This window comes from Aethalodelphis obliquidens, unplaced genomic scaffold (genome assembly GCF_003676395.1).
Source record: "Aethalodelphis obliquidens isolate GAN/ISIS:26980383/991018 unplaced genomic scaffold, ASM367639v1 scaffold30, whole genome shotgun sequence".
Lineage (NCBI taxonomy): Eukaryota > Metazoa > Chordata > Mammalia > Artiodactyla > Delphinidae > Aethalodelphis > Aethalodelphis obliquidens.
The window spans coordinates 3,983,300-4,009,542 of record NW_020837974.1 but is presented as its reverse complement, the minus strand read 5'-3'; the positions used below and the strand labels follow the sequence as shown (position 1 = coordinate 4,009,542).

At 44.1% G+C, this 26,243-nt stretch overlaps 1 protein-coding gene across 5 annotated transcripts in view; it reads left to right on the top strand.

The window, feature by feature from the left end:
- The window catches only part of RNF216 (ring finger protein 216), a 171,770-nt gene that overhangs the window by 128,061 nt on the left and 17,466 nt on the right, over positions 1-26,243 (top strand). For 4 of the 5 annotated variants that reach the window (XM_027125701.1, XM_027125703.1, XM_027125699.1 and 1 more), the window contains 2 exons: positions 11,956-12,053; positions 23,688-23,910. In XM_027125701.1, coding sequence (XP_026981502.1) covers positions 11,956-12,053; positions 23,688-23,910 — 321 coding nt within the window. Of the gene's footprint in view, positions 1-11,955; positions 12,054-12,744; positions 12,876-23,687; positions 23,911-26,243 lie in introns of those variants that run through there. The other variant, XM_027125707.1, reaches the window with a different exon arrangement.

Genomic DNA, 26,243 nt, shown 5'->3' with positions numbered 1-26,243 from the left:
GTGGCGCACGGGCTTAGTTGCTCCACGGCATGTGGGATCTTCCTGGACCAGGGCTCAAACCTTTGCCCCCTGCATTGGCTGGCGGACTCTCAACCACTGCGCCACCAGGGAAGTCCCCCAGGAGTAGCCCTTGGAGTGAGCACTGGGCTTGTTTCTGTCCAAGTTCTAACAATGTTTATTTTTGACAGTCGAAGTGACCTTTTATTAGATCCGCCACTTCATAATACATTGCTTTGCTCCTGAGCCCTCCTGAAGACTGTTGTTGTACCTGATTCTCATGCATTGTTCCTCACTAAAAGCATTACCTCTAGGGTAAACTGGAGATGGGTCCATTTTTCAATTCCTCACAGCTGGTCCCTGGAAGAAAGAGCCTCTCTGATACTTTAGAGAACCTTTTTGGTTCTTGAATAAATGAATGAATCCTAAGTTGATGGTTTTCAGACTGTTCTAACTGTGACCTATAGTAGGAATATATTTTACCATAGAACCAACACATGCATAAACACATATATGTATAACGAAAACAATAGTTTTACAAGAAACAAATGCCTGACATGTGGATGCACTCTAGTATCTTCTTTTCCGTTCTAGTTTTTTTTTTATCGTAATCTACTGAAATGATTTCATAATCCACCAGTGGTTTGTAGTCCATAGTTTAAAAATCATAGCTGTAAGTAGCTGGTTCCACAGACTTGCACTGTGTTGAGCGTCCGCCATGAGCAAACCCCTTTGGACAGGGCTTAGTCACAACCTCTGCCCTCCCGCCCTTTCAAGGCTGTGAGCGTAGCACAAGGGAGGAGAGGCCCAGGGCCCAGGTGGAGGTGTGGCTCAGAGACCTGAGAACTCGCCAGGAAAGGGGAGCCAGCAGATGGGGGTTCTTTGGGACTTAACTCACTCAAGTCCTTGTAGAGGGAATCCTCTTTAACCTGTTTACTCTGGGTACAGGCCAAAGTCCTTATCATTACCTCCCAGGCCCCAGACACCCTGCCCGCTTACTGGCCTTTCCACCTCCCTTCTTGCTGTTTCCATGGCCTGGAATTCTTTCCCCCAGACATCACAAAGCTTACTTGCTTTCCTAAGTCTTTGCTTAAATACACCTTCTCAGAGAGGCCTTCCCCAACCACCCACTTTAAAATTATGAATAATTTCCCTTTCTGCAACCCAGTGCTAACATTCTTCCTCCCTGTGTTTTTCTCCTAAGCACCTATAATCTTATCTCACTGTGTATTTTACTTATTTGACATATGGTGTGACCTTCCCTCCATCCCCAGTAAATTCTCTGAAGATAGGGGATTTGTATTTGTCCATTTTATTCCCCAATGCCCAGAGCAGTAATCAGATTATATTAATGTCCACCTCCTGGCATTGCCCCGGGTGTTGCTTATATTGTCCCATTGGTTCTGTTAAGTGGACATTCTAGAGAACGTTATCGGTATTTGAACTTACATTTATTTCAGGAAATATTTACCTCCCACTTTTTATCTTAGAAGTCCTGGTCCCTATAGTATAGTAAAGAGCAGGCAGCTGTGGCCCTGATGTAATGGGCTTTTCGCAGTCAGTATTTCTCAAGCATTACCCTTTTACCAGGCAGCGTAAATCTCTTTAAGTCTCCGTACCTTTATAGCTTTCTATCCCTAGAGGGCAGCATTAGCACAGAAACCAAATTTATAAACCACCTATTCTGATTTGTCACCTAATCCTGGTGGATCCAAAGGAAGGGAGTGCTTGACTTCTTTCTAATCTGCAGGAGTAAGATTTGGAGTTTTCTTTTTTCAAAATCTGCTTCTGTGCATAGAAATGGTAGGGTGCGCATCCAGTGCACACATTTTTTTAAATCTCCACAGTTTGTGTGTGTGACCATCAAAAAATAAGAACAGTATGGAATCGTCCCCAAAGAAGCCCATTCCACAGTAATGTTGCCCAGAGCTGTTGCTGGGTCACACCCAGATTTGAATTTCTACATTCAGAAATCAAAAGGTTGTTCTGCCTCAGAGTGATTATTTACTTTGAGGAAAGAGAGAAACCCCCTGCAAGGAGAGCTTGGCTTCTTGTAGAGGCATGATGTAATCCAATAATTACAAGACATCATTTAAAGAATTAATGTTCAAATTTTGTTTGTCCTTTAAGAAAAGTGGGCCCAGGCATCATATACCCAGAGAAAACCATAATTCAAAAAGACACATGCACCCCAGTATTCATTGCAGCACTATTTACAATAGCCAGGTCATGGAAGCAACCTAAATGCCCATCGACAGACGAATGGATAAAGAAGATGTGGTACATATATACAATGGAATATTACTCAGCCATAAAAAGAAACGAAATTGGGTCATTTGTAGAGATGTGGATGGACCTAGAGACTGTCATACAGAGTGAAGTAAGTCAGAAAGAGAAAAACAAATATCGTATATTAACACATATATGTGGAACCTAGAAAAATGGTACAGATGAAGCAGTTTGCAGGGCAGAAACTGAGACACAGATGTAGAGAACAAACATATGGACACCATGGAGGGGGGTCGGGGTGTGATGAATTGGGAGATTGGGATTGACATATATACACTAATATGTATAAAAGGGATTGACTAATAAGAACCTGCTGTGTTAAAAATAAATTAAATTAAATTTTAAAAAATAGTGATTAAGAAAAAAAGAAAAGTGGGCCCAGGCAGAGTGGACTGGTCTTGTTGGGGTGAGGGGTGGGCAGGAGGAACCTGTGATCTGACCTCAGGTGGTAACTGACCTTCCAGAGCCCCTGGGTGGGAGAAGGAAAGAACCAGGCTGACTGTGATTTTTTTTAATTTATAAATTTATTTATTTTTGGCCATGTTGGGTCTTCGTTGCTGCGCAGGCTTTCTCTAGTTGCAATGAGTGGGGGCTACTCTTCGTTGTGGTGTGCGGGCTTCTCACTGCGGTGGCTTCTCTTGTTGTGGAGCACGGGCTCCAGGTGCGCGGGCTTCAGTAATTGTGGCACACAGGCTCAGCAGTTGTGGCTCGTGGGCTCTAGAGTGTGGGCTCAGTAATTGTGGCGCATGGGCTTAGTTGCTCCGCCGCATGGGGGATCTTCCCGGACCAGGGCTTGAGCCCTTGTCCCTGCATTGGCAGGCGGATTCTTAACCACTGCACCACCAGGGAAGTCTTGACCGTCATTTTTGAGTCTTAATCTCTCTAAAGTAGAGGCTCGCACAAGCAGTATAGTTGGTGAAATTCCTTTCATTGGAAATGAAGAGAGATCTGTTTCCACATATTGGAGCTATAGGAGAAAATCAACAAAGAATGTCTTATTTGAAATATATGCAGTGCTTTCTCAAGCACCATCTGCAGGCATTTGGCCATTAGCTTCTTGGTAATAACTGATCTGTAAGTTTTATGCATTAGGTTGGGGAAGGTGATTAGGGAGCAAAGAAAGGAACCACAGTGGAAAAGGCGTAGCCCGTATCCTTAAGGCATAAACTCTAAAGAATTAACTTGAAATTGTCTTACATATAGCTTGATTTTCTCATAAAATCATCATTATATTTTGTATAGCTGTAAAGAAAAAGATATGATAGGGAGGAACTAATGTTTTTTTGGGAAGGGGTTCAGTTTACTAAGAGGTTTCATATGCCTTTTTCCCACGTAAAATGCATACGTCCCAGGAGTAGGGGTGGGGTTGTATTTGTAACTCTGTATGGAGAGGAATGTGCTTTGTCTTGCCAGCCTTCATCTCTCTGTAATTTTTCATACCTTCAGCCCCTTGCTTGTCTCAGACCTAGTGTAAGGCCCTAGAAACCCAAAGATAGCTGAGACACAGTGTAGAACATTGTAAGCTCCTTTCAGTCAGGAATTTTGCTGGCTTACTCACCAGTGTATCCCCATGTGGCACATAACAGGCACTCAAAAGATAACATTTTTTGAATATATGAATTGAACCCTCCATTCCAAGCCTGTCTGTAGTGATCAGCAGGGCATAGTCTGTGCCTGCAAAGAGTGCTTGGCTCCTTGGAGATGTGATGTAACCAGATAATTACAAGACACTATTAAAAGTGCTACTGTGATAGAGTTGGAGCCAAGGGCTCCAAGAGTCCAGAGAAAGAGTGCCGACTTTTGCCCGTGTCATTTGGGTTTTCCAGAGCCCCCGGTACTTGAATTAAGAGCTGATGAGTAGTTGTTGCCAGCAGAGAAAGGACACCTAGGCAGAGCTTTGCGAGGTTGAGGATGTTGAGCGTGTGGCACTGGCAGGAGGCCAACAGTGCTGGCCTTGGGTGCTGGCTCAGGACGGACGTGAGACCTGGGACGGCTGTTTCTCTGAGCTTCTCTCCTTCTTCTCTCCTGGCTCACTTGACCATCCTCCATCCTGCTCCCACTCCTCTACCAGATACCCTTCAGGTTTGAACTGACACGCCACCTCTGCGCAGGGCTGTCCTTCACACCTCTTTGCCCCTCACCTTGCTTTAGTTCCCCTGGGTGCTCCTTGTCTTCCTACAGACTAGACGTTTATCTGTTTGGCGATCCACCCACTCCAGCACTCCCAGAATGTAGACTCGGGGAGGGCAGGGACTTCATTTGTTCAGTGATCGTTTGCTCAGAACAGTGCCTGGTCCTCGTGGCAGCGCTCAGGAGGTATTTGTTGAAGGGGGCGAGGGAGGGAAAGTGAAGGTGTCCTTACTCCTTTCAGTGCAGAAATTGTCTGCACTGAATCACAGGGTTGGTGATGGTAAATCATCTCAAGCATTCTCACTAGCAAGTCTTCATGTATTCTAATCCTGGCCACCTTTGGGGAAGTGAGCGGCCATTATTTACAAGTAAAGTTCCAGGGGCTGGTTGAGGGAAGGACCAGGTAACTGATATTTGGTTCTGGTGTGGAATACTCACGTTTGTTCATCTAATGGGAATCTAAAAACACACTTCCGTCAGTGCCCCGCCAGACATGCAACTGGCTGAAAGCGACAGGAACAGCTACTTCCTCACGTGTGTCCAGTCCAGGATTACTTTGTGATTAGCAGGTTCCTATCATTATCATTAATAAAAGGTGTCCTCGTGTTTAATCCCAGTCCATCCTGCCTCTTAATGGGTCATTCCCAGCTCTCCAGGAAACGCAGGGAAGCAGGCATCCTGCACAGCTGCAGCTCGGTGTCCACACCTTTGCTACCCTGACGCTTGGTTCTATGTGGCCTCACTGACCTTTCGTCTGTGGTCTCCTCACAAGATGCCCATTGTAACCTCAGGGCTTCCAGTAAACAATGACCTGTTCTTGCTCACAGACACCGTGCTGGAATCAGTGAGAATAGAGTGGGGAGTGTAAATGGATTTGAGCAGACTTGAGTCCATAGCTCTGTGACCTTAAACAAGTTAATTTGCCTCTCTGAGCCTTCCTTTCTCATTTACTTAAAAAAAAAGGAGGGGGGGGTGGATAATGGCCAGTACTTCCCTTGTAGAATTGCTGTGAAGACTAAGTGAAATGTGTGTGTAAACAGCCTGTACCAAAGGTGTGTAGGTCTGAAACCTTGAACCAGGGTCTCGGGTGAGATGTCTGAGTTCAAGACTCTTGTTAAAGATGTTCCATACCATATAGATGACATTTCAATGAGAAACTCATCTAAAGAGCCAAAACTGAAAAAAACAATCTCCTTTTTAAATTAATAATGAAGTCCCTTTCTGAAATCGTGTAGGAAAAGTGGTCCTCTTATTCCTAATAAGAAAAGATAGGTATGTTGCTGTTTGCTGGTCACAGGTCAGCCTCACCTCTGCCAGGCTCAGCATTGGCACAGCTTGGTTCAGGAGGGAGGTTGTGGCCTTATTTGTGGAGGGCTGTGGAGGAAGTCTGCCCAAGAACTGAATCCAGACTCTAGGGCTTGTTCCCCTAAAAGTTATTTACCAAACCCTAGTTCAGTGAGGGGGTCACTGCAAGGTCCTACAACCTAGCAAGCCATCAGCCGCCAGAGTGATCTTTTGAAAATGTGAATTAGATCATTGCACTTCCCACCTATTTAGCCTGGCTTTCCAAACACCTCCCTCCAGCCTCAGCGGCTGCACCAGGATTCACCACTGTCTACTCTCAGCTCTGCCCCTTGGGCTCCAGCCAATACCAACTCCCTCTGTGCTCCTTGAATGAGACAGGCCCTCACCTGTGCCAAAGCCTTCACACATCCTGTCCCCTCTGCCTGGAACACCCTTCCCCCGCATCTGGCTAACTCTGCTCATCCCTCAGGGCTCAGCTTCAACATCACATCCTCACAAAGCCTTTCCTGATCGCTGGGCTAATTTAACTCCGCTCTTCTACAGCACCCAGTGCTTTTCCTCTGAATGTTCCTATCACAGCTGTAGCTGTATATCCAGTTTGTCTAATGTCTGTTTTCTTCAGCAGAACATAAGCTGCAAGAAGTTAGACACTGAGTCTAACTTTCTTAATGCTGTATCCCCAGCATCTCATACAGCCCTCAACCAATGATAAAAATTCAGCAAGTATTGAGAGTGAATAAATAAGCTCGTTTAAAATTAAACTTCTGTTCTCACCTCTGCCTCCCACCCTCACTCAGATCTGCTCCTCCTCCTTCATCACTTGATCCAAGTCCATGTTTTCCCCAACCCAGTCCCATAGACTCTTCAGTTGCTGCTTAACTGTCCTCTTGCCTCTAGTCTCAGCCTCTTCAGTGCATCAGTGCATTTGGAAACGCAAGCCCAGGCAGGTTGCTGCCACGTCTGGATCCCTTCCGTGACTTTCTGATAGCTAGGGTAGTAGATGGCACAACTTTGCGATTGCTCTCTGTATTGGAAAAAAATGTGTACAGCAGAATTCCCCCCAAAGTATGTATTTATTTATTTATAAATTATGTGTCTGTACTACTGTTGTAACATGCATTGCAAAATATACATAAATAAAATTGTAAAGGGTAGGATGAAATAAATACTTTTAAATAATTTTATTTAAAAAACAATTTTTTTTTTTTTTGCGGTACGCGGGCCTCTCACTGTTGTGACCTCTCCCGTTGCGGAGCACAGGCTCCGGATGCGCAGGCTCAGCGGCCATGGCTCATGGGCACAGCCGCTCTGCGGCATGTGGGATCTTCCCGGACCAGGGCACGAACCCGTGTCCCCTGCATCGGCAGGCGGACTCCCAACCACTGCGCCACCAGGGAAGCCCAAAACAAAACAATTCTATTTAATAATATGAAAACCTTTTGTGTTCATTAAAATATTAACACTTTGAGTATGTTTCATTGTTGAAATGTTTGATTGAGAGTCTGGTTCTACTTCTTTTTTTGGCCATGCCGTGTGGCTTGTGGGAACTTAGCTCCCGGACCAGGGATTAAACCCACACCCTCAGCAGTGAAAGCACAGAGTCCTGACCACTGGACCTCCAGAGAATTCCCTGGTTCTACATTTTATGTACTTTAATGGCTGTTGTAGCTGGGAAAGGCACTTCCCTAAGAGATGTCAGTCCAGATGTGAGGAGTACTTTATTGGTTGCCTGGATGTTCTCATCCAGGCAACCAATACTGGATGAGATACTGGATGAGATACTTTTAATTTTTGTTTGTTTTGGCTGCATCGGGTCTTCGTTGCAGCACGAGGGACCTTCTTTGCGGCGTGCAGGCTTCTCTCTAGTTGAGGCGCACAAGCTCAGTAGTTGTGTTGCGCAGGCTTAGTTGCCCCGCAGCATCTGGGATCTCAGTTTGCTGACCAGGGATCGAACCTGCATCCCCTGCATTGTAAGGCGGATTCTCTACCACTGGATCACCAGGGAAGTCCTCACGATACTGGTTTTATTCAGTCCCATGAAGACACCAACTCCTCAAAGAATCCTTGTCTGACTTAGCCCCACCCCCTTTGCTGTCTCTTGTGTGCTCGTGTGTGCGCATGCGCACGTACATGTGTACACTGTTATACTTACCTCCACTGTGCTCTACTTGGTTTGCTCACATATCTGACTTCCTTGGCATCCTTGCCGTAGAGAAAATAGAAATCCTCAAATTCCCTTAGTGAAAGGAAGGAAAGCCCACTGATTCTGCCTGAGCTTTGACTTTGCCAAGCTTTATTGATTCCCAGGGGTTCCAGCATCCATCTCATTGCCTGTTTTCCTGTCTTAAAATCGAACTCTTTCTGGCTTTGGCTAGCATCCGTATGTCATTTGGGTCTTGAGGTGGGGAGAACCAGTGACTTTGACAGCTGGAAGACACATGTGGCCTGAATGCCCATAGCCCTGTGGCTTCTGGATTATGCTAAGTACTTGTGAATGGTCAGGTGCCCGGGCCTCATCTTTTACTTAAGAGGTGTGAGGATTTACGGCCCCACCAGTTTTTGAGTACCTGAGATGGCAAAGCAGAGAGCTGGAATTTCAGAGATTTGATATGAATTGGCCACAGCCCCATACCCCATATCTTAGGCCAGCAGACTTCTCTCCCCTGGATAGTGAGTCTGGAAGTTTCACTGGAGGAACCATTCAGAAATAAGTGAGCAGTTTCTACTGTGTTCCGCTTCTGAGACAAGGCTGGAAGTCAAGCAGGAAAGATGCAGGATGCACAGGGAACCAAGAAACTTCAGAGCAGGCCTGGAGGGATGGCGAGCAAGAAGTGCAGAGTCTGGTGACTTGGACCCTTGGTCTCATCTCTCGAGTTCTTTGCCAGCAGCAGGAAGCCCTGCTATGCGTAGATGATGACCTGGACGCTGTCTGCTAGTCTTTTAGGAAGCTGTTTCTTTGAAGAAATGTCAGCTCCCTGACAGGGTCATCTGAAACCAAACTTGATCTTCTGCCTTACCCAGTAAACATTATTTAAGCAGCAGAAAATGGATGAAGAGAAGCTGTCGAGTACTTTCTTTAGAGTACAAAGTTAAGACCTTAATGAATAGTCAAAACACCTTGACGCATCTTGCGCACTAAAGGGCAACGTAGAACTTAACCAGAAATCTCTCTGATGTCATGAGGAACATGGACTGGTAGCTGCTGAGTTAACCAGTGTGTGCATGCCTTCCTCATCAAGAAGGAAGGAGCTGCCTTCTCTGTTGTATTTGGGCCGATGATGAATTCATCTGTTTCCTCCTGATCTGAAAATGCACACAGGCGATGGGAAGCCTCTCCAATTAGATTTGACAGCCAGGATATGCATGTCCTTCATGTTTTGAAGTTACTTGTCAGCGTTGTACTCCACCTTCCAAAATGGTCCTTGGGACTTTCATTAACCTTACTTTGAAGAATTGATTATCTTCACGTTAGAAACATTGAAGAACTTTCTTCTGCCTAATATTGTTTAAGCATTTGTTGCATTTAGGAAGGAACAAAGCCTAGCTGTACTTGAGAGGAGAGAATTACAGCTTAGTGAAGTATACGCTGTGTTTAGAAGAGAGGGTACTTTGTAAAGAAACAACACACAGAAAGGTCCAAATATAAAATTCACCCAGCCTGCTATTTGCTTGCCTTCTTTTAATTGTGGGTTTCAATGTCTAACTAGCTAGTCTCTTCAAAAGACATTTCATTTTTATTCTCTGGGACCCCTCAGCCCTTCAATGAGAAGTACATGCCTGAAAAACCACACATGGACCTACAGGAGAGCCGCTGTGACATTGGAAGTAAGCAGTGGCTTCGTGGTGACCACTCACAGCTGACTCAGCTTGGCCAGGTCATCTTGCTGTCATGGACCTGTGCACCTCACCTAGAAAATGGGTTCTTCCCTTATGAAGAAGGTCCCATGAATTAATAACTGGATCACCAGGAATGCTGGAAAGCACTCTCTAAATGCCATGCATTGTTTCCAAGATGTTATTCCTGGTGGGTGGCTAGGTTAGCATTGTTTTGAAGGTTAGGATATAGATACTAGCTCATTTATTCTCCAGCTGTTGTTTATCCTCCAGTTTCCCAGAATAGTCAGGCACAAGGTCTTTTAAAAATGTTTTTTTTTTTAAAAATGGGTTTTACGCTGCTTTACGTTTGGGTGTGTAGTAATGAAGTCAGTACTGATTTAGCTTCTGTTTACTGACAGAGATGTAGGTAGTGGACCAGAGAGCAGCATATCCCTTGGAAGCAACAGCATTTAATAGAGAATCTCTGATCAGCTTATCTCTAACCGCACCCCACCCCACCCCACGCCATTGATAGAAGCCTTTTTATGAGAGTTATTCAGGTTCTCAGTTCCTCAAGCAGTCCATTTTATTTCTCTTTCTCTTTTAAAATTTTATATTTTAATTAGGTGTAGTACAAGATACAAAAGATACAAAGAGCTTACAGTAAGAAGTCTCACCCCACTTTCCAGCCACTCGGGACAATCAGTACTACCAATTACTTGAGTATCCTTTCAGGTTGATTTTATATATCACTATATTCTCCCACCACCACCTTTTTTGATGTAGAAGTGGTAGCATCTTTACTATGTATACTACTCTGCACCTTGTTAGAGTCATCTTAGCAGTATATATTACAGAAAGTTCAGTAGTAAGTGGAGAGTACAGAGGTAGGAGATGTTTCTAGAATTGATGTGAAGATATAATCTAGCACATCTCCTGGCAAGCTCTACCCCAGGTACTTCCAGATGCTAAACATGTACCCCCAACTCCCTGCCTGACATCTCCACTGGGTGTCCTACAGGTCCCCCTGTGTCATTACTGCCAAGAGCAAACTCGGGATCTTAACACCTGCCCTCCCTCCTCCCAAGCCAGGCCTTTTCCACTGTTCCCAAGCTCCATCCATGTCGCTATTATCTTGGGTTGCACAAACCAGAAACCAAGGCATCAGGGTGATACCTCCCTCTCTTCATTCCCAGAGCCAGGCCGTCACCAAGCCAGCCAGTTTTACTTCCTAAATTTCTCCTAAATCAGTCAACTTTCCTTCATGTCCTCACCTACCTGACCGGGGCCTCCATAGTCTCTCTCCTGAATGACTTTAATAGCTTCCTAGTATCTTACACTTCCACTCTTTTCTCCCTCTGCTCTGTTCTCCACGCAGAATCATCTTTTAAAATCACAAACCTGCTCATGTTACTTCCATGCTTGACACCTTTCGATGCTTCCCTACCACTCTTAGGATAAAGGTCAAACTGATAATCACATCCTACAAAGCGTCACATGGACGGGCTCCAGCAGGCCTCACGAGGCCTATTTTCACTGCCTGCAGTCCAGCTACAGGAACCAAACTCGGCCAGTTTCATCTACCAGAGTCTTTCTCTTACTCTTCCTCTGTCTGGAATGCTATTCTCTTTCTGCTTTCTTTGACTCGTCTTTCTGATCTCAGGCTGCACGTCCTCAAGCCTTCACTGTCGCCCCAGGCCAAACAAAGCTGACACCACCATTTCTTCCTTCATTGTACTTATTAGGGTTGTGGTTTCTATTTATGGAAATTAAATTGCATTAATGTTTCTTTAAATTCCTGTTACTGATGTGAGATGGTTTCTGGCACATGTGAAAATATTTTATAAACTGTGAAGAGTCCTAGAATAAAAATTAGTAATTATTTTGAATTTATGTTTATAAATGAAGTTAAGCTATGGAGGATGATATCCATGTTTATGAGTGAGGGATGACTGAGGGAATGTCTCCCTTAAGGACCCCTAGTGATCCTAATCTAGACTGTTCTTCACTTCAATTCAACACAAGTGGTCTATGCCAGACCAACCCTGGAACGCTGGGCAGAACCAGACCTCAAGCAGCTCACAGTATTTTATCTTTAAAAAAACCAAGATCACATAAATTTATCTTCTGTAGTTTCTTCAGGTGACTCCTGGCATTTTAGAAAACCTTGTAAACCTTGGGTGATGGGAGCGACACTTTCTTTTGATCCAAGGAGAGAAAAATTTCCCCATGCTTTCTTACAATGATTCTTACATCTTCTATTGAGATGTCTTTAGAAATATCCCTGCTAAAAAGGAGAGAGATCCTCTGAAAGAATCAAGCCAAGTGAAGCGTGTTTCGCATTCCCGATTGTTCAACAGAGACGTATATGGTGTCTACTCACCAAGAGCTGTCTTTGTGTCTCTCCTTTATCCCCAGGAAACCTGTAGGAAGTGTCAGGGACTCTGGAAAGAGCACAACGGTCTCACTTGTGAAGAACTGGCTGAAAAAGATGACATCAAGTACCGAACATCTATGTGAGTAACATGATTCAGGGGGGCTTATTGACTGATTTGCAACTCCCCCATTAACCTGCCTTTTGGGCAGAGGGGGCAGTGAATATTGTGGGAAAAATAAGCTCTGAAGCTACCCCAGGCTAGAATGATCTCAAGGAAGGGACCTAACCCCTGAGCCTCTGTTTCCTCATCTCTGCAGCCTCTTAGAACTATTTCTCGGTCAAATGTAACATAGTAAATGCCTGGCACATATGAATTCAATAACTTTTGGTTCCTCTTCTCTTTACTAATAAAATAAAATGTGTTATTACACATTTTAATTAACTTATTTTTGGCCGCGTTGAGTCTTCATTGCTGTGCGCAGGCTTTTCTCTAGTTGCAGCGAGCAGGGGCTACTCTTCGTTGCGGTACGCAGGCTTCTCATTGCAGTGGCTTCTGTTACCGAGCACGGGCTCTAGGCGCGCAGGCTTTAGTAGTTGTGGCTTGTGGGCTTCAGTAGTTGTGGTTCACGGGCTCGAGAGCACAGGCTCAGTAGTTGTGGCGCACGGGCTTAGTTGCTCCGTGGCATGTAGTATCCTCCTGGGCCAGGGATTGAGCATGTGTCCCCTGCATTGGCAGGCGGATTCTCATCCACTGCACCACCAGGGGAGTCCCTTATTACACATTTTAATTAAGTCACATTGCACTACTGTTGCTTATCTGTTTTCTGTAGGAGACTGGTGGCCTGAGACATTAAGTAGAAGTACAACCTCCAGAATTCAAAATAATGCAGTCAGTAAGAAGAACATCACTGTATAGCACTCCTTATGTGTCTGGGCACTTTACAGCTATTAAATACATTGATTTATATAATACAGAAGTCTATTTCTCTCTCATATGATAGTCCAGCCCTACCTGGCAGGTGGGGCAGATCTGTCCCATGAGGTCATTCAAAGACCTAGGTTTCTTGATCTCATTGCTTCACTAAGGTGGTGTTCTTATCTGCATAATTGTGACTAGGTTGCAGCCACATTTGCACTCCAGCCCGTAGAAAAGGAGAGAGACAGAGACAAGTTGCCAGGCAGACAGCTTCTAAGTTTTAAGTGAAGCAGAAATTATATATATTATTTCTGCTCATACCCTGTTGGTCTAAACTGAGTCATATGGCCACAACTTGGCTCCAAGGCAGATACCATATATAGTTTCTAGCTGGCCAAGTTTTTCTCCAGCTTAAATTTGAAGGGTAAGGAGTGGGTTTTGTGACCAAGAAAATAAAGTGGGAAATGGCTATTTGGGGCAGTTAACAGTCTCCAGGTCTCCACCACAGATAGGTACTATTATCCTCATTTTACAGATGACACAACTGACACACAGAGAGCCCAAGTAAACATGGTCACACAGGTAGTAATTGGCGTAGCAGGAATTTGAACCTAGGCAAATGGCTCCATGACTTTGCTGTTTGCCACAGGTTTGGTAGGCAGAATAATGTTCCCCAAAGATGTCCCATGTCCTAATCTCTGGAACCTATAAATCTTTGGATATATTTCCTTACATGGCAGTAGGGACTTTCCAAATGTGATTCAGGTTATGGAACTTGAAATAGGGAAGATTATCGTGAATTATCCAGGTAAATCCAGTCTAATCACATGACTTCTTAAAAGCAGAGTGAGCTTTTCTCTGATCAGACAAAGAAGGAATGATGGACAAAGAGTCAGAGAGACACAAGAAGAATTTTACCTCCTGTTGCTCTCTGTGAAGGTAGAGGAAGAAGGCCATGAGCCAAGGAACGTGAGAGTTTCCAGAAGCAGAGAATAACCTTCTGTTTATAGCTGCCAAGAAAATGGGGACTTCAAGTCCTACAACCTCAAAGAACTGAATCCTCTGACATTCCAGATGAGCAGCAAACAGATTGTCTCCTAGAACCTCCAGTAGGTAACATAGCCCACCAGCACCTTGATTTTAGTCTGATGAGATCCATGCTGGACTTCTGACCTATAAAACTATAAAATAATAAATTTGTGTTACATTTAGCTAATAAGTTTGTGGTAATTTGTTATAGCAGCAATAGAAAATAAATTTTGGAACCAGAAGTGGAATGCTGCTGTAACAGATACCTTAAAATGTAGAAATGGGTTTGGAATTGGGCAATGGGTAGAAACTGGAAGAATTTTGAGAAGCATGATAGAAAAATACATAGATTGCCTTGAACAGACCATTAGTAGAAATACAGACATTAGAAACCACCATTGAGGGCTCAGAAGTAAGTGAGGACCATTATGGGCAAAGCCTAAATTACCTTAGAGAACACTTAAATCACCATGAACAGACTGTTAGTAGAAATATGGACACGAAAGGCAGTGCTGGTGAGGACTCAGAAGGAAATGGAGAACATGTTATTGAAAACTGGAGGAAAGGGAATCCTTGTTATATAATGGCAGAAAGCTTAGCTGACTTGTGTCCAGCAATTATGAAGAAAGTAGAACTTGTAAATGGTGAAACGACATTTAACTGAAGTTTCCAAGCACAGTATTTTTTTTTTTTTTTTTTTTGGCTCTGCTGGGTCTTAGTTTTGTCATGTAGGATCTTTATTTGCGGCATGCGGACTCTTAGTTGAGGCATGCATGGGGGATCTAGTTCCCCAACCAGGCATTGAACCCAGGCCCCCTGCATTGGGAGCACAGAGTCTTACCCACTGGACCACCAGGGAAGTCCCCCAAGCACAGTATTGAAGAGTAGAAAATGCAAGTGGAAAGAGACAGACTGAGAGGAGAGCTGTTAACAAAAAGGAACAGGCGGGACTTCTCTGGTGGCGCAGTGGTCAAGAATCCACCTGCTGGTGCAAGGGGCAAGGGTTCTAGCCCTGGTCCAGAAAGATCCCACATGCCATGGAGCAACTAAACCTGTGCACCACAACTACTGAGCCTGCACTCTAGAGCCCACGAGCCACAACTGTTGAGCCCGCGTGCCACAGCTACTGAAGCCCGCATGCCTGGAGCCTCTGCTCTGCAACAAGAGAAACCACCGCAATGGGAAGCCCGCGCATTGCAATGAAGAGTATCCCCTGCTCGCCGCAACTAGAGAAGGCCTGCACACAGCAACGAAGACCCAACACAGCCAAAAATAATAAATAAATAAATAAATAAATACATTTTTTTTTTTAAGGAACAGGCTTGATTGTTTCTGAAAATCTCATACTCTTCAGATGATAAAAGACCCTAAAATTAAGAGATTGACTGTCAGGAAAAGCATGCTCTAGAGAAAAAAACCAAGGCTGCCTTGAGAATGTCAGAGTGTTCAGTTACACAAAGGCTCTTTGAAGAGCCTGAGAGAGTGACTCACAGATCCCCTCGGTGTAACCAGGGAGCCTCTAGGAAACTCGGGCATTATCCCTCAGCCATCTAAGCAGAAGCCAAAAGTAGAGATGGGATTATCAAGGAAATATCTGTGAATGAGCTTCCTGTCTTTTTTTTTTAAATAAATTTATTTATTTATTTATTATTGGCTGTGTTGGGTCTTCGTTGCTGTGCACAGGCTTTCTCTAGTTGCGGGGAGCAGGGGCTACTCTTCGTTGCAGTGCGTGGGCTTCTTACTGCATTGGCTTCTCTTGTTGTGGAGCACGGGCTCTAGACACGCGGGCCTCGGTAGTTGTGGCTTGCGGGCTCTAGAGTGCGGGCTCAGTAGTTGTGGAGCAGGGGCTTAGTTGCGCCACAGCATGTGGGATCTTCCCGGACCAGGGATCGAACCTGTGTCGCCTGCATTGGCAGGCGGATTCTTAACCACTGTGCCACCAGGGAAGCCCCTGAACTTCATGTCTTAATGGAATGAATCCCTGTGACATACATGGGAGACCCACAAGGTTCTTGAGAATTTTATATCAGTAGAAACACTGCCAGGTTGGACTGAAAGAGACAGTACAAAATGAAAGATGTCTGTCAGACCCCCAAAATTCTATAAGCAGCGAACAGGCTGATTAAAAACTACTCAGCTGCAAACATATGCTACCTTTCTTGAAAAAGGAAGGATTATTCCTCTTCAAGCCATGAACAGAGCTGTGAGCCACAGAGGATTGTGCTCAGAGCTAAAATATAAAGGGAGTTTGCCCAGCTGGATTTCTAAATTTATTAGGAATGGTGGCTCCTTTTTTCCTTCCATTTTCTCCCCCTTTGAACCAGAATATCTATAAATGCTGTCCTAGGCATGTCCCATCATGGTATTTTAGGAGCAGATAATTTGTTTCTTTAGTTTCCCAGGCCCACAAATGGAGAGGAAGTGTGTCCCATAGTGGATCATACCCAGAGTCTCACCTATACCTAATTTAGATGATGAAATTTGAGTTGATGTTATACTGGATGAGATCTTTGGGGTCCTTGAGATGAGGTCACTGTAGTTTGCATGTGGGATGGATATCAGTCTTTGGAAGCCAGAGGGCAGACTATGTTAGAGAAGAGAAAATGGCCTCCAAAGATAATCCATGCCCTAATCCCCAGAACCTGTGGTTTGTTTTGTTTTGTTTTTCATCTCACATGGCAAAGGGCTTTGCAGATGTGATTAAGGTTACAGTAAACAAAAGAAAACTAATTCAGCCACATACATAGTAATCACAAATACCACGCCAACTAGAAAAATCTGGTATTGCTTCATCACATCCAGGCTTATCCCTGTGAGCCAGCCTTTATATTTTAGAGTGACCACCACCCTGACCAGTGGCATGGCCTTGAGTGATGAACATGTCAAAAAATGTTCTTTTTTCAAAGTCGTCATCTTGTCTGGCAGTATTCTAGCAGTTGTGCTATTGCCTGAAACACTTTAAACTTCTCATTTAGAATTGTCTTTCAGCCGGTTTACGAGCCAGCTCCCCCCAAATCTGTTCTTGTTATTGTGGACATGTCATATCTAGTTTGAGTTGGGAGGAACGGATGATTTCTGTTGTTGCTGTTTGAGCCTTTGTTTTGCCTTGAAGAAGGATGTCTTATTCATGAAGTCAGTACAGATTTATTGAGTGCTCACCCTGGATAGCTGTAGTTAAGAACCTTAGGCAAATTTTTAAATCTTTCTGTGCCTAAATTTCCTTATCTGTAAAGTATAGAGCATAATCATATCTACTTGTAGGGTTGTTATGAAGATTAAAATACCCAGAATGGTTCTTGCCACGTGATGTCTATATATATAATAAGTATTAGCTCTTTGTTGTTGTTGTTTTCTTTTTTAAGCAGGAAGCCCTGATTTATAAATGTGACAAAGCACATAAACAGACAACTTCTTGTATTCAGGGCCTGCTCAAGCCTGGTCATATGTACTCTACTTGCAGTTGGTAATGGAGTATTGCCCAGCTCTATAAACTGGTTTTTTTTTTCTTTCTTTCTTTTTTTTTTTGCAGTATGTGGGCCTCTCACTGTTGTGGCCTCTCCCGTTGCGGAGCACAGGCTCCGGACGCACAGGCTCAACGGCCATGGCTCACGGCCCAGCCGCTCCGCGGCATGTGGGATCTTCCCAGACCGGGGCACGAACCCGTGTCCCCTGCATCGGCAGGCAGACTCTCAACCACTGCGCCACCAGGGAAACCCTATAAACTGGTTCTTGATCAGGCATTTAGACTACTCCAAGACTCGGTCACAGACCCAGAGATGTTTCTCAGAAGGAGAAGACTTGGTTACTTTTTTTTGGCCACACTGTACAGATTTCAGGATCTTAGTTCCCCAACCAGGGATCGAACCCGCCTCCACAGTGAAAGTGCCACGTCCTAACCTTTGGACCACCAGGGAATTCCCAGAGTTGGTTACTTTTTGAAGCACAGCCCCCTTTCTGACTCTCCTGTCAGTTCCTGCTACGAGCTCTGTTCAGCATGTTGGTCTGCCGTAGACACCTGGAACACCACTGGGTCCAATAGCAGCTGGAAGGCTTCTCTTGGTTTAGACCCTACTTAAACCTGGCCTTTTGTATCAGCAGTAAATGGATCAGAACCATGTATCCAGATGTGATATATGTTAATTCCAAAATCCAGAAAGGCCTCCCAAATGTCTGACTTCTTTCTTTGTGGTAGGGGATACAACATAACAGCAATGTGTGTGTAGCTTTGGAAGGAATAGCCTGATATATATGCACATGACCTCCAGGCCACCAGAGATTCATAGAGATTAGAGATCTCTGTATTTTCAAGAGATCTATCTCCCACCTTCTGGCATACAATACACCATATTAATGTATCGTAAAGTACCTGCTACTTCCTGTTAACTGGGTTCTATTTGCATGTCATTAGAATAGTGGTCCAGTGGATTGTCTGTTGGTTGACAGATGATCAAGGTCCTTGCCAACTGCTTCTGGTGTTCTTGGCTTATTGGTCAGAAAATAAAAGCATTTTCCAGATCATTGGCTGCATACCAGTTGCCAGAGGTTATGTTTATTTGCTCTGGTAAGAAATGACATCTGGAACAGCAGCTGCAATTAGAGTCAGCACCTGATTAGGCTTATAGTAATGCAGTGTTCTCCAAGACCCATTCCTCTATACAGTCCAGACAGAGAAGTAAAAGGAGATTTATTGAGAATCAGCACCCCTTGGTGGTAGTGCCACTCTCAAAGATGCTCACAGGAATCTAGTATCACTTTTTGTAGGCACAGGGTACACACAGGGAATCATAAGCAGTTTATTGCTAAATCATAAGATACAGCATAATAAGTGGTATAAGATGGGGCAGGTATTCCAGCAAAACTTGTACAAGAATGTTCGTTAGAAGCACTGTTTGCAATAGCCAAATGGAAGAAACAACCCAAATGTCCACCAGCTGATGAATGGTAAACAGAGTGTAGTATATCCATAGAGTGGAATATTATTCAGCCGTGGAAAGGGAATGAAGATGTTTGGCTACACTGTGGATGAGCCTTCAAAACATACTAAGTGAAAGAAACCAGTTTCAAAAGGCCACCTCTTGTATGATTCCATTTATATAAAGTATTCATAGGCTTATGGATATTTGCCTGTGTACAGAATAGACAAAACCGTTAGAGACAGAAAGCAGATGAGCAGTTGCAGGGGACATGGGATTGGGGAGAGTGAGTGCTTAATAGGTGCAGTTTCCTTTGGGGGTGATGAAGATGTTCTGGAACTAGGTAATGGTGATGGGTGCACAACTTTGGGAATATACTAAATGTCCCTGAATTGTACACTTTAAAATAGATAAAATGGTAAATTTTATGTGCACATTATCACCAAAAAAGTGCATACACATGCTCACGGTGGAAAGCCATTTACGATTTTGAATAGTGTATGCTACAAGAAATAAGGACAGCTCCCAAAAGGAGTTTCCAACATAATTAAATAGTGGTGAGAACAAATAATCATGGAATCGTAGGATCTTGATTGGTTATGTAGAGGAGGGCAGTGAGCCTTCCTGTTTGAACACAAGGTCAGTCCACACAGCTGCAGCCCAGGCTTCTCTTCCTTTCCTGTGAATGATCACATCCTGTAGGGCTGTTTGCTTCCTGCCTAGTTTAGAATCTTTTTGCCAAATCACCCTCCTCCCAAAAAAATCAACTATGATTTCTCCCCAGTCCCATTTTGCACTTTCACATTACTGGATAGGTGGTCACCACATCCCATAATAGCAGTCCTTTTATGGTACAGGGCCATTCTGGCCCTATCTAGTTCTGTTCTTTTGCAAAAACAAAGGACTTGAATAGATATCCTTGCAGTGTTGAGTAGCTATTTGAACATTATAACCATGCTGAGTTGTATGTGTTTTTCATATTCCTCCATCCTTTTTTTTTTTTTGCGGCACGCGGGCCTCTCACTGCCGTGGCCTCTCCCGCTCCGGACGCGCAGGCTCAGCGGGCATGGCTCATGGGCCTAGACGCTCCGCGGCACGTGGGATCCTCCCGGACCGGGGCACAAACCCGCGTCCCCCGCATCGGCAGACGGACTCTCAACCACTGCGCCACCAGGGAAGCCCCCTCCTCCATCCGTTTCTCCCCCACCACACCCAGTATTATTTCACATTGGCGACTGACAGCTTGGTGGAACAGAGCAAGCAAATGCACCCTCTTCCTGGAAAGGACTATATAATCTTGGTTCTCTTTAGCCACTCCTCTCCCACACTACAGTCTAAGCTGCCCAGGGAAGACATGAGCCAGCCCCCAGGCAGAGTGCAATGGCTTAAGGCCACACCTCAGTCTCCAGGGTGCGTGTACACAGAAAGTTTGTGCCATAGAAAATTGTAATTGTATTTTGGTCACAGCTTTTCATTGGAGACTTTTTCATCAGAACCTTGTGAGTCTTGTTTGTTTTTTTAATAGTAATTTTGGGGACTTCCCTGGTGGTCCAGGGGTAAAGAATCAGCCTTCCAATGCAGGGGACACAAATTCAATCCCTGGTCAGGGAACTAAGATCCCACATGCTGCAGGGCAACTAAGCCTGCATGCCACAACTATTGAACTCACACACCTCAATGAGAGACCCCGCGTGCCATAAACTGCAGAGCCCACGCGCTCTGGAGCCCACACGCCCTGCAACCCACACGCCACAACTAGAGAGGAGCCTGAGCACTGCAACGAAGAGACCACGTGCCGTAATGAAAGATCCCGCATGCCTCAACAAAGATCCCATATGCCTCAACTAAGACCCGGTGCAGCTGAAAAAGCGGCGGGGGGGGGGGGGGGATAAATAAATAAAATAATAAAAAATAAAAGACAAGAACTTTATTTTAAAATAATAATAATTTTGAATATTTATTTATTTTGGCTGCACCAGGTCTCAGTTGTGGCACATGGGATCTTCGTTGTGGCATGTTTAGTTGCGGCATACAGGATCTTCAGTGGTGGCATGTGGGCTTCTTAGTTGCAGTATGAGGACTCTTAGTTGTGGCATGCAGACTCTTAGTTGTGGCATGCGAACTCTTAGTTGTGGCATGCATGGGGGAATCTAGTTCCCCGACCAGGGATTGAACCTGGGCCCCCTGCATTGGGAGCATGGAGTCTCACCCACTGGACCACCAGGGAAGTCCCAGAACCTTGTGAGTCTTAACATGGAACATTGAGAACTGTCTTCACAGTTGCTGAGCTAACTGAAATCATGAACATGTGTACAATGTTGACAATAATAAACTTACTTTTTTAAAACTTTGTCTCCTTGACCTTGTTTCCTGTTCAGCAAAACTTAGAACTCATTTGTTCTTCTGTAACTTGAACTGGGTTTAAATTCTTTTCAGGCCAAAGTTCTGCCTGCCTTCATTTTGGGCCGTTCAAAGCTTAGACCTAAATGAAATGAATAGCAGCCAATTTCCTAATGTATTTTTCTATTTTTAAACACATATGATCTGGCTTCTGAGGAGCATTCTACAACAGTCTTCTAAATATCAGTAATTAAAACCACTTGCTTGGACTTCCCTGGTGTCGCAGTGGTTAAGAATCCGCCTGCCAATGCAGGGGATATGGGTTCGAGCCCTGGTTCAGGAACATCCCACATGCCATGGAGCAGCTAAACCTGTGCGCCACAACTACTAAGCCTGCACTCTAGAGCCTGTGAGCCACAACTACTGAGCCCACATGCCACAACTACTGAAGCCCACATGCCTAGAGCCCATGCTCCACAACAAGAGAAGCCACTGCAATGAGAAGCCTGCACACAGCAGCTGGAGAAAGCCCGTGTGCATCAACAAAGACCTGACGCAGCCAAAAATAAATAAATAAATGTATTTTTTTATATATATAATTTTTTTAATATCTTTTATTTTATTATTTATTTATGTTGGCTGTGTTGGGTTTTCGTTGCTGTGGGCGGGCTTTCTCTAGTTGCGGCAAGCAGGGGTTGCTCTTCATTGCGGTGCACGGGCTTCTCATTGCGGTGGCTTCTCGTTGCAGAGCACGGGCTCTAGGCGCACGGGCTTCAGTAGTTGTGGCTCACAGGCTCAGTAGTTGTGGCTTGCAGGCTCTAGAGCACAGGCTCTGTAGTTGTGGCGCACGGGCTTAGTTGCTCTGTGGCATGTGGGATCTTCCCAGACCAGGGCTCAAACCCTTGTCCCCTGCGTTGGCAGGCGGATTCTTAACCACTGTGCCACTAGGGAAGTCCTAAATGTATATTTAAAAAAGAAAAAAAAAAAAAACACTTGCCTGACCACAGGCTCATCTGGCTACTCTTACTAATTAGCAGAAAAACTGGGAGCAGTGGAAGGAAGAAAGCTGCATTCCCTCAGCTTTAGGAGGGAGAGTGCAGATCAGAACTCATCCCCACATTATTACATTCTTTACAATGAAGCAATTACCTGGTTACACACTGTGTTTGTACTCGGAGAGGAGAGAAGTTCTCGAGCAATGGGATGAGTCCTTCAAGGCTATTCATGCTCTTCTTGGTCTCAGCAGGAATACCTTTTGACTCCTTCCCATCAAGATGATACTTCTTCATGCCAGCTGGGTACAAGCATCATAGCCTCTGCCTTATACTTTAAGGAACTCAACACAGCAGAGGAAGACACACATAAGCAATAATAGGCAAAGGTGGCAAGTGTTATTTCAGAGTTATGAACAGCACCATTAGAAGTAACTAATTCGGAAGTGCCAGCTCTTGAAAACAAGCCAAGACCTGTCATTTTGACTCTAGATATCAGTTAAAAGTGCTTCTGGAAACAAGTTGCCTCCCTACAAGCTTCCCATTGGCCAGGATTGAGTCATATGTGTGCCCATCCCCTAGCTGCAAGGGAGTCTGAGAAGGTATTATTCCAGCATGCCAGTTTGTCATAGGAGTGAGCTTTGCCAACAGGAAGAAGTCATAGGTGGCATTGGATCGCCCCCAGCTGTGTCTACCCCAGCCCTATGTCAAGTATGTATTTAAAAACCTAAGATGTGTATGTAACTAAGGTTTACTGGCTCTCCATTATCCAGCTTTGTGTATATAAAAACCATTGTTTAGGAAGACACTGAGTTTTTTCTGTCCATTTTAAGCTTATAGGGACTCCTATAACAAATAGAATAATCATTTTCTAAATACTAGGTGCCAGGGTACCCTGTATCTTATCTGTAATCCTCAAAACACTATGAGATGTTAAAATTAATTAATTAATTAATTTTGTAAAACACTATGAGAAAGTTCGGTTCTCCCAATTTAAAAATGAGGAAACTGGGTCTCGAGGCAGTTAAATAATTTACCCAAGGTCATACAACTGAAAAACTGAAGCAGTTCTGAGACTCCAAAATATAGGCTCCTTTTTTTGTTTGTTTGTTTGTTTGACTGAGTTGGGTCTTTGTTGCTGCGCGAGGGCTCTCTCTAGTTGCGGCGATTGGGGGCCACCCTGCATTGCAGTGCGTAGGCCTCTCACTGCAGTGGCCTTTCTCGTTACAGAGCATGGGCTGCAGGCGCACAAGCTTCAGTAGTTGCAGCATGCAGGCTCAGTAGTTGTGGCTCGCGGGCTGTAGAGTACAGGCACAGTTGTTGCACACGGGCCTAGCTACTCTGCAGCATGTGGGATCTTCCCGAACCAGGGCTCAAATTCGTGTCCCCTGCATTGGCAGGCGGATTCCCAACCACTGCACCACCAGGGAAGCCCAAAACATAGGCTCTTTTCACCCTTCGAATGTCACCAAAAGAGCCAAGCAATCATTATCTGTGGAAAGAAAGGAAGACTTTAAGGGCCATAATATTTTTCTTTCTTTTTTATCTTCTGTGCTATCTCCAATCCTGTTTTCTTTTTTTAGTGAAGAAAAGATGACTGCAGCCCGCATTAGGAAATGCCATAAGTGTGGGACCGGCCTCATCAAATCAGAAGGCTGCAACCGCATGTCTTGCCGCTGCGGTGCCCAAATGTGCTACCTCTGTCGAGTATCTATCAATGGATATGACCACTTCTGCCAGCATCCTCGCTCCCCAGGAGCCCCTTGCCAGGAGTGTTCAAGATGCTCCCTCTGGACCGACCCCACTGTAAGTGAATGCATGGCTACATGTTGCTTTGTAGGAAAAAAGTATCTATAACATAATATGACAAAAAGAGATTTTATACATACATAACACATTTTGAATCCTGAAAAGATAGGGAACTGCATAGATAACTACACACAAAAATTGAGAAAGTAGCTAAAAAGCTACTCCTCAGAAAGCAGCATTCTGCAACAGTTTATGAGCAAATTCTTTTAATCCTTTAGGGAATAAAATTTTTCTATGCCATTTGAAATACTTCCGAGGATAGAAAAGTAAACGAATGTTTTACATATATTTGTATAAAGCCAGCATAATGCTGATACCAAAACCTCTCAGAGGTAACCCTGAAAAAGAAATCTACAGATTTATCTCACTTACGAATATAGGTTTAAAATTCTTTAAATAAAATATCAGCAAATAGAAACCATGACCGAGTGAGATTGTTCCAGATGTGCAAGGATGGCTCAGTATTAAGAACTCTGTTAATATAACTTACCATATGATATCTTTAGGTGATAAAGACAAATACACTGATGAGGGTGACTGTAATTTTTGTGACTTTCTGTTAGAATAAAAAGAAAAAAAATCCCACAAGTACTCAGGGGCAAAAAATATACAAACCAATTTTCACTGCAGAGTAAAGGAGCTGTTACAGTGGAGGATTCCTGGACTGAATGTCAACATTATGACATAGTGTGAGTGTGTTTCGTGTTTGGTAATTGCAATCATTGTTGCTTTTGTTGTGGCCATCCGTTTACAATGCTTGGTGTCAGTCTATTCATCTCTTATAAAATTAAATACAGTGTGTGTGAAACAAAAATAAATACAAAACAATAAAATCCAAAAAAAAAAAAGAAGGCAAATACAGTCAGCCCTCTGTATCTGCAGGTTCTACATCTGTGGATTCAACCAACCATGTACTGAAAATATTCAGGGAAAAAAATTTCCAGAAAGTTCCAAAAAGCAAAACTTGGATTTGCCACACACCAGCAACTATTTACATAGCATTTACATTGTATTGGGTATTATAAGTAATCTAGAGATTATTTAAAGTATGCGGGAGGATGTGCATAGGTTATGTGCAAATACTACACTATTTTATATAAGGGACTTGAGCAACACTGGTTTTGGTGTCCATGGGGGTCCTGGAACCAACCCCCTGTGGATATCTAGGGATGACTGTATCCGTTCTTGATTTAAGCTTTAACAGTAGTATTAGAAGGATACTATAATATAATTAATATAATTTATAATTAATATATAATTAATATATTTTATAAGCCCCATGTTTCAAAACAGTCATTAGCATGTATTTAATAATGAAATACATAGAAACATTCCCCAAAAGTCATATATAAGACTACCACCATTATTTGTGCTATTCAATGCAGTTAGCTGAGAGAATAAGATGAAAAATATAGATATTGGAGAAGATGATCACTAATGCTTATTGAACACCCACTGTGTGTCCAATAAAAAGTTCTAAGCACTTTTTTTTTTTTTTGCGGTACGCGGGCCTCTCACTGTTGTGGCCTCTCCCGGCTCCAGATGCGCAGGCTCAGCAGCCATGGCCCACGGGCCCAGCCGCTCCGCGGCACGTGGGACCCTCCCAGGCCGGGGCACGAACCCGCGTCCCCTGCATCGGCAGGCGGACTCTCAACCACTGCGCCACCAGGGAAGCCCCTAAGCACTTTTATATGTAAAGAAGAAAAGCAGGACTTCCCTGGTGGCGCAGTGGTTAAGAATCCGCCTGCCAGTGCAGGAGACACAGGTTCTGTCCCTGGTCTGGGAAGATCCCACATGCCACGGAGCAACTAAGCCCATGTGCCACAACTACTGAGCCTGTACTCTAGAGCCCATGAGCCGCAGCTGCTGAGCCCACACGCTGCAACTGCTGAAGCCCACGCGCCTAGAGCCCATGCTCCACAAAAAGAAAAGCCACCGCAATGAGAAGCCCACACTCTGCAACGAAGAGTTGCCCCCGCTCACCACAGCTAGAGAAAGCCCGTGCGCAGCAACGAAGACCTAGCACAGCCCCCCCAAAAAAAGAGGAAAAAAAAAGGTAAACCTACCGTTTTAAACCTGAGAAAAGACAAAATAATCAACTGAAAAGGCATCAGAAGCAGTGAAAGATAGCTAGATACAAAATAGATATACAGAATGCCACTCACAGTAGCTATATAAATCGTGAAATACCCAGGAAATGAACTTTAACAAGAAGTATGAAAAAAACTATAAAACCGTATTGAAGGACGTGAAGAGACTTGAACATGTGGAGAAATGTGCTTTGTTTTTTTTTTTTATGTATATAATAACAATAAGTTTCATTTATTTAT